Below are 7,714 nucleotides of genomic sequence, written 5' to 3'. Positions count from 1 at the left end.
TACCTGTACATCTCAGCACCTGTGCCCCCCCATACCCCCACGCTCTACCTGCACATCTCAGCACCCATGCTCCCCCCATACCCCCATGCTCTACCTGTACATCTCAGCACCTGTGCTCCCCGCCACCCCCATGCTCTACCTGCACATCTCAGCACCCGTGCTCCCCCCCTACCCCCACGCTCCACCTGCACATCTCAGCACCTGTGCTCCCCCCCATGCCCTCACGCTCTACCTGCACATCTCGTCACCCGTGCTCCTCCCCAGGACTTATATGTGTTCTCTACAGAAAAACTGAGGGACAGAACTTGAATTAGCCTCCCAGTGGTGCTTCATACATGGTAGCCACCCACTGAATATGCATTTCCTTTGTTTTCCTTAAATGGCCTGGCATCATTAATACGATTCACAAACCATGAAGTGTGTTGTATGAATCTGTTTTTTCTAATTGCATTTCCCATCTTGCTGCTTTTCTTTTTTTCCATCTTCTTCCATCCTGATTTTTAACTCTCCATTGTAGCTAGAGAAGGAAATGGTTGACCGAGTTATACTGGAGAAAACGAATTGCCGTAGATAGGATTCCTCATGGAGGTAGTATTGGTTTGGGCTATTTGAGGGGTGATGGGAATTAAGTACTCAGGAGAGATGACTTGATAGAATGGGGAAAATCATAAATCTGGGAGTGAAATAAAAAGAACAAACAATGGATCTGAAAGTTCGGGAAGGTGGTGAAGGAATGCTTGTCTCCAACTGTCAATCACATCTGACCTAGAAACTTTGGACAAAAATGCTTTTCTCTTTTTTCCTGGCAGCTCTGTCGAGGTCCGTGTTTATACAGCTTCTGTTCCTCTGTGTCTAGTATTTCCCTCAGTACTGTAAGCAAAAGTGGTATGTTTTTCTTTCTTTATGTCTACTCTGTCCTTTGTGGCCTTCGGGTGTACCCCTCTCTTCCTAGCCATTCAGTTTCTCTAGTCACCTCCGTAGTAGCTAGTACTCTCTAAGTTTTTATTTAATTAGAACAATTCCATTTCCATTTCAAGGTAGATCAACGGAGCGGAAAAGCTTCATGATTTTTTTTTTTTTTTAAGATGGAGTCTCGCTGTGTTGTCCAGGTTGGACTGCAGTGGCCGGATCTCAGCTCATTGCAAGCTCCACCTCCCAGGTTTACTCCATTCTCCTGCCTCAGCCTCCCAAGTAGCTGGGACTACAGGCGCCCACCACCTCGCCCGGCTAGTTTTTTGTGTATTTTTTAGTAGAGAGGGGGTTTCACCGTGTTAGCCAGGATGGTCTCGATCTCCTGACCTCGTGATCCACCCATCTCGGCCTCCCAAAGTGCTGGGATTACAAGCTTGAGCCACCGTGCCCGGCCAAGCCTTATGATTTAAACTGAAGTTAACAACGTAATTTTAAAATGAAAACTCATACTCCAACTTTTAAAATATATTTGAGCTGATTTGTTTCCAAAACAAAGATATGCTATACCCCAAAGTGCTAAAACAAAAATATAAAGACAAGGACCAGGTGCTTAAGGGGAGAGAAAAATCATTTCTTTTCCAGGAAACCTTTGCTAAAAGAAGCAAAACTTGACTCTATGCCTCATGGAAACTGACACAAAGAAAAGAAACTGATGGATTGCACAGGCCTTGTTATAGAAATAGATCTGTAAAAAGATCTGTCCACAGGAAAGATACACCTCCTCCTGGTTCTGAACTTCAATGGGGATTTGCCACCTAGGTCTCCATCTATCGGAATGCCTTCACATACCTATCTATTCATGCACATATTCTGGAAACAGGTACATATAAAATTACAATGAAGAAAAAAATTCTACTGAACACTTGAAAATAGAAACCGGCTGGGCACAGTGGCTCATGCCTGTAATCCCAACACTTTGGGAGGCCGAGGTAGTTGGATCACCTGAGGTCAGGAGTGCAAGACCAGCCTGACCAACATGGTGAAACCCCATCACTACTAAAAATACAAAAAAAAAAAAAAATTAGCTGAGTGTGGTGGCACATGCCTGTAATCCCAGTTACTCAGGAGGCTGAGGCAGGAGAATCACTTGAACTCAGGAGGCAGAGGTTGCAGTGAACCAAGATCATACTATTGCACTCCAGCCTGAGTAACAAGAGCAAAACTCCGTCTTAAAAAAAAAAAAAGAAGAAGAAAAAGAAAAAAGAAACAATTAGAATGGATAGCTAGACATCAAAATACAAAAAAGAAATAGAAAAATAGAATTAATTATGTGTAAGCAAAGCCAGATTTGGCTGCTCTCTGCTCAAAAGCTGAACGCTAGAAGTGAGAGTTGATGGGAGGAAAAGCAGGTTTATTCAAAGTGGCAGCAAACATGAAGATGGTGATCCAGCATCCTAACGTGCCATCTTAACTCAGTACATATTTTAGGTGCTTTTAAAGTTAAGGGCAGGGAGAAAAGAAAGTGGTTGAAATCAAGAAGTGTCTGATGACCACAGATATCTGGGCACCAGCAAGGGTCTGAGGAGGTTGGAAACTTCTTTTTCCTTGGTCAGGTCACGATGCTCCTATAAATCTTTAACAAAACATAGTCAGTTGTTTATGTACTTCTTTAATCCCATAGTTACTTTTAAAATCTACGTGAGGCCGGGCGCAGTGGCTCACACCTGTAATCCCAGCACTTTGGGAGGCTGAGATGGGCAGATTGCCTGAGGTCAGGAGTTCGAGACCAGCCTGGCCAACATGGTGAAACCCTGTCTCTACTAAAAATACAAAAATTAGCTGGGCGTAGTGGCAGGCACCTGTAATTCCAGCTATTTGGGAGGCTGAGGCAGGAGAATCGCTTGAATCCGGGAGGCGGAGGTTGTAGTGAGCTGAGATCATGCCACTGCACGCCAACCTGGGTGACAAAGAGAGACTCCGTCTAAAAAAAACTACATGATTGCGGTTTTTTCAGATTGTATCAGTGCTCCAAAATGATCCCAGCTTACATGCAGGAATGGGTAAATGCCCCATGATTAAAACTAAAAAATGTAGTTATGTTCGTCCTTCTGCTGTTTCAGCTACATATGCAATTCACTCGAAAAGTGTCTAAAAAGTATTAGCTTGGGGAGTATTTTGAATACATCTAGTTAATGAAGGAACCTTCAGTATAAGGAAAGAGACTAGATAAAGTGGATGCTACTGTGTAAAATGGAGATGTTGACATAAAATAGTTTGAGTTGTCACTGACCAGCAGGCAATGATTGCTTTTTTTTTTTTTTTGAGACGGAGTCTCGCTCAATTGCCCAGGCTGGAGTGCAGTGGCTGGATCTCAGCTCACTGCAAGCTCCGCCTCCCGGGTTCACGCCATTCTCCTGCCTCAGCCTCCCGAGTAGCTGGGACTACAGGCACCCACTACCTCGCCCGGCTAATATTTTTGTATTTTTAGTAGAGATGGGGTTTCACCGTGTCAGCCAGGATGGACACAATCTGCTGACCTCATGATCCACCCGCCTCGACCTCCCAAAGTGCTGGGATTACAAGCGTGAGCCACCGTGCATGGCAATAATTGCTTTTATAGGTGCCAAAATTCCATACTGTTTATAATAAATAGCAAAAAAACATAAAAGGCTTCTTTGAAGCCAAAGGAATGCATATAAGCATTCAGATTAAGCATCAGTATAAGATGCCCACTTGGAGTCTGTTTCAACATTCAGTAAGAACAACAGCATACTGAAGTCAACTGTGACGATGGGTATCCAATGTAAAATACAGAGAAAGGAACAGACCCAATCTGGTGTGATGCCAAGCATAGGTATACTGCACCTGGAGTCTACTCTTTGAACACATCATCAGTCAGATTATTTATTCAGAGCTTTGTGATATTGATAAGGAGATCCTCATCTCTCATAAGGAGAATTTATTGGTAGTATAGGATGCTCTCAGCTGAGTGCTCTTCGGGGAACAGAAGTAGTGATTTTATCTTGGAAGAGTAGAGATGAAGGTCATGGCACAGTGGGACAATGTGTGAAGTTAGTGGAAAAATCTTCACAATTCTTTGTACAGAAATCTCTTCTGTACAAAGATATATTTTAAAAGTGTCTAGAGTTTCTGCTGTTATTGTGCTTACACGTCATTATTTGAATCAATCTGATAATGTATTTTTTAGGCACACTATTTTCAAAATTAAACTCAGGTCAAGACGTTTATTTACTGTATTTCCTTTTATGCAAACATTTAAATGAGGTTTCTAATTTGGCACATGCTGACAATATAAATTATAACCTTTTAGAATAGAATAAAATCCTGGAATTACTCATATATTTTGTAAGTTTCATCCAACATTTATAAATTTATGTCAGCGGAAGATGACAGTGAAACTATTTTAACTTTCACCAAAAGTTAAAGCTAGCACACCATCTTGGGGAAAAATTCTTTAGATCTACTTTGATATGTCTTTTCATAATTTGCATAAATTACCCTGTGGGGAATAAAAACCTGTATTCTGGGTTTTAATTTTGTGTTTGGGATATTAACATTAACCTCTGCATTATTTTATTTCGTTGTGTTGTTTTTTCCTGTTTTAAGATTACGGGCAGGGACGACCCATCAAAGCGCGGAGTGGACCAAACCTGCACTCGAGTAATTAGCAAAGCAACTCCCGCCCTACCCACGGTCTCCATCTCATCTAGTGCTGAAGTCTGAGGGCTCTGCAGCATCAGACCCGCCTCTAAGAGAACTTTCTGAATTTGCAGCTAATCTCGGGGAAGATAGGTTTAATTTATTTGAAGTTTTCATGGTGTTAATATTTTTGTTTACCTCGCTAAGCTTCAGAATTTTGCCAATCTCTGAATTTGCACATTTTGTATAATTTTTTTTTTCTTTGAGCAGTGTTGATCAAGCCAAGTTGAATATTTGCCATGAAATTCCAGTGAATGTGTAGCTCAAATGCAAACCCTAAGTTTGCTGTCAGTTATTGTATGGTCAGTACCCCAGTCCTAGTACACATATTTTAAAGGTTAAAGTGAATGTTTTTGTAACATTTAAGCATATTTCAGATGTAAATATAAGATTGTAAAATATACGGTTTTTACCAAATTTAAAAGATCCTTTTTAGTTAATACTATGACAGTACTAAAAATATATGAATAACATTTCAGATACCATTATATTAAAATATTTGTGTATGTGTACAAAAGTGTTGATAAATACTAATCTTTAAAGTTTGTGGAGTTTCTTTATTTGTAATATATGTGCTCTTAAAAGCAACGGGATGTGAAATTATGAAAGTATTTTATTGTTCATAGAAATAAAAAATACAGTTACTTTGCATTTGGTTTCCTCTTGAAGACTGGGTGTGTTACTGAGAAAAATGGTTCATTGGGTATCTACTGAATGCAAATCTATACTCAATACTTAGGATGCCTTGCCAAGAAGCCAAGAAAGGACTCACATCTCAGCTCAGAAGTTCCTCCAAAGATGAAATAGGTAGATCAGAGGTTTCCAAACATAGGAGAGACTTAGAATGACTTGGGGAAAATATAATGAATCCGAATCTTCAGGTTTGTGGAGGTTCTCAGAGGGATCACAAATGTTCCATTTCTCTGCTCTAAGCTTGTGGTAGGATTACACTTTCCTGCCTCTTTTGAAGGCAAGCATGATCATGTGACTTGCTATCACCATTGAAATGTAGGCAGAAGTAACATGTGTTACTTTCAGGCAGAGGCTTCAAAGCCAGTAAGTAGTTCTTCCCAGTCCCTTCCCCTGATGCACTTACTGATGTACCTGAAGCCGTGATTTACTTACCTTTGACGTACTGTGTCAGCCTCAATACCCAATTAACCACAGTGAGCAAGATACACACACACACACATACACACTCTCTCTCTCTCTCTCTCTGCTAACCCTGTTGGTCATATAGTCTTGAGTGAGAAATACCATTTTGCTGTGTTACAATTCAAGATTGTTTGTTACCACCGTGTCATAAGCTTATCAGAGCTATGACTGACAGGTGCTGACCCAGGTTTGGGAACCACTGACATTTTCCACCTTCTGGCCCACTTCCCTTCCCTAGCGAATACTGCCTGCCATGGACCTGAACTGAGCTGCTTGTAGGTGTGCAGAAGGCAAGCTAGAGAATCTAATTTCATATTCACCTTCAGCAGTCATTCCAAAGCCCCAGACTCAAAGAAGGAGACTTTAGCTGAGTTCATCTTTCTGCTATGCAAGTCCATTGGCCATGTCAGTACTTGATGGTGAGGAGGGAGGTGAGAGGTTGGAATGCATATTTAAATGTTGAGCACAGAGAAGGGATAGAAAGATACTTTGGGTGAAAACTCTGATCCCTCAAGACACTTTTTATTTTATTTTTTATTTATTTATTTTTTTTTGAGACAGAGTCTTGCTCTGTTGCCCAGGTTGGAGTGCAATGGCACGATCTCGGCTAACTGCAGCCTCTGCCTCCCAGGTTCAAGCGATTCTCCTGCCTCAGCCTCCCGAGTAGCTGGGATTACAGGCATGCACCACCATGCCTGGCTAATTTTTGTACTTTTAGTAGAGACGGGGTTTCACATTATTGGCCAGGATGGTCTCAATCTCCTGACCTCGTGATCTGCCCGCCTCGGCCTCCCAAAGTGCTGGGATTACAGGCATGAGCCACCGCGCCCGGCCTCAAGACACATTTAACTATTCTTTTCTTAAATAGATCTCACTTCTTTATTTAGAAAAGATTGCCCTGTGATGAGCTCTGGCCCAAAGCATTATTCCCAGCTTAATTCTGGCTCCAGTTCTCTTGGTTCCTGACTGTCTGGGTCAGTATCTCAGGTCTTTTAATTTCCCTGTATGTAGCTTTAGGCCACCTTAGACATCACTATTCCAGGCACCCAGGAGGACTCTGCCTCCGATATCATCTCCCACCTAATTCCCACCTGTAGGCTCAAGTCCTCTCACCCATGCCAATCCACCCATCTCCCATGCCCACAGGACATAGTTGGCAATGGGTTGCCTCCAAATCTGAAAATAAATCTTTCCAAAAAATCTCCAAAGAAGTAATTGAAAATAATAGATCTTTGTGCCTGTGTCAGGTGCCAAATATTCTAATTTTTCCATCACAAACCACAGTATCTTTGAAGACATCACTGTTTTGCCCCTGACACTGTTCATAGAACAAGAATTTTAAATACAACGGCTCTAAAGAGAATCACCTAAGACCACTCTGCCTTAACAGCATTGAAACTCACCCTGCACAATCCCAACACCTTTTATTTCTTCCTTTCTCTAGAGCAGACGCAGCAGACTGGCTGCTTAGCGATGGAATCCAATATGCATGTTTTATCTGCCAAACACGTAGTCTTAATTTTATTTCAATTAGGTGTCAATTTTTAAATATTAGGAGACTTTGTATAGATTTTCAGCTCCCTGGTATCTGCTGAGTGCTCAGGCCATTTAGCAGTATTGGAATCGCACTCCCCCATCACAACAGTAAGTGAAAATTGAGACACTGTTGCCCCACTTACATGTGTTTTCTGGCTTGCAGCAATATGCACCAAGCCCTAATCGACTTATACCAGGCAGTCCCTCTTATTTGTATTTCCTGCCTAGATCCCATAGGCATGTCTAGACCCCAGTTCAAACAAACTATTATTATCTATCTCACCGTAGTGATCACTTATGGACAGAAGACCACTTGCTTCAGAATCAGACAAAATACCTGTTAAGATGCATACTTCTCTGTGCCATAAGAACTTCTGAAATAGAACCCCAG

At 41.7% G+C, this 7,714-nt stretch overlaps 1 protein-coding gene across 1 annotated transcript in view; it reads left to right on the top strand.

Annotated features, from left to right (window-relative positions):
- The window catches only part of DOCK10 (dedicator of cytokinesis 10), a 185,896-nt gene extending 180,613 nt beyond the window's left edge, over positions 1–5,283 (top strand). Inside the window, exon 55 of the mRNA XM_011952036.1 lies at positions 4,540–5,283. Within this exon, the coding sequence (XP_011807426.1) occupies positions 4,540–4,656 (117 nt within the window). The 3' untranslated portion in view covers positions 4,657–5,283. The remainder of the gene's footprint in view (positions 1–4,539) is intronic.
- Positions 5,284–7,714: the final 2,431 nt, after the last annotated feature.

This window comes from Colobus angolensis, unplaced genomic scaffold (assembly GCF_000951035.1).
Source record: "Colobus angolensis palliatus isolate OR3802 unplaced genomic scaffold, Cang.pa_1.0 Scaffold33, whole genome shotgun sequence".
NCBI classification, from domain to species: Eukaryota; Metazoa; Chordata; class Mammalia; order Primates; family Cercopithecidae; genus Colobus; species Colobus angolensis.
Note: the sequence above shows the minus strand (reverse complement) of the source record. Positions and strands in the feature narration are given on the sequence as shown.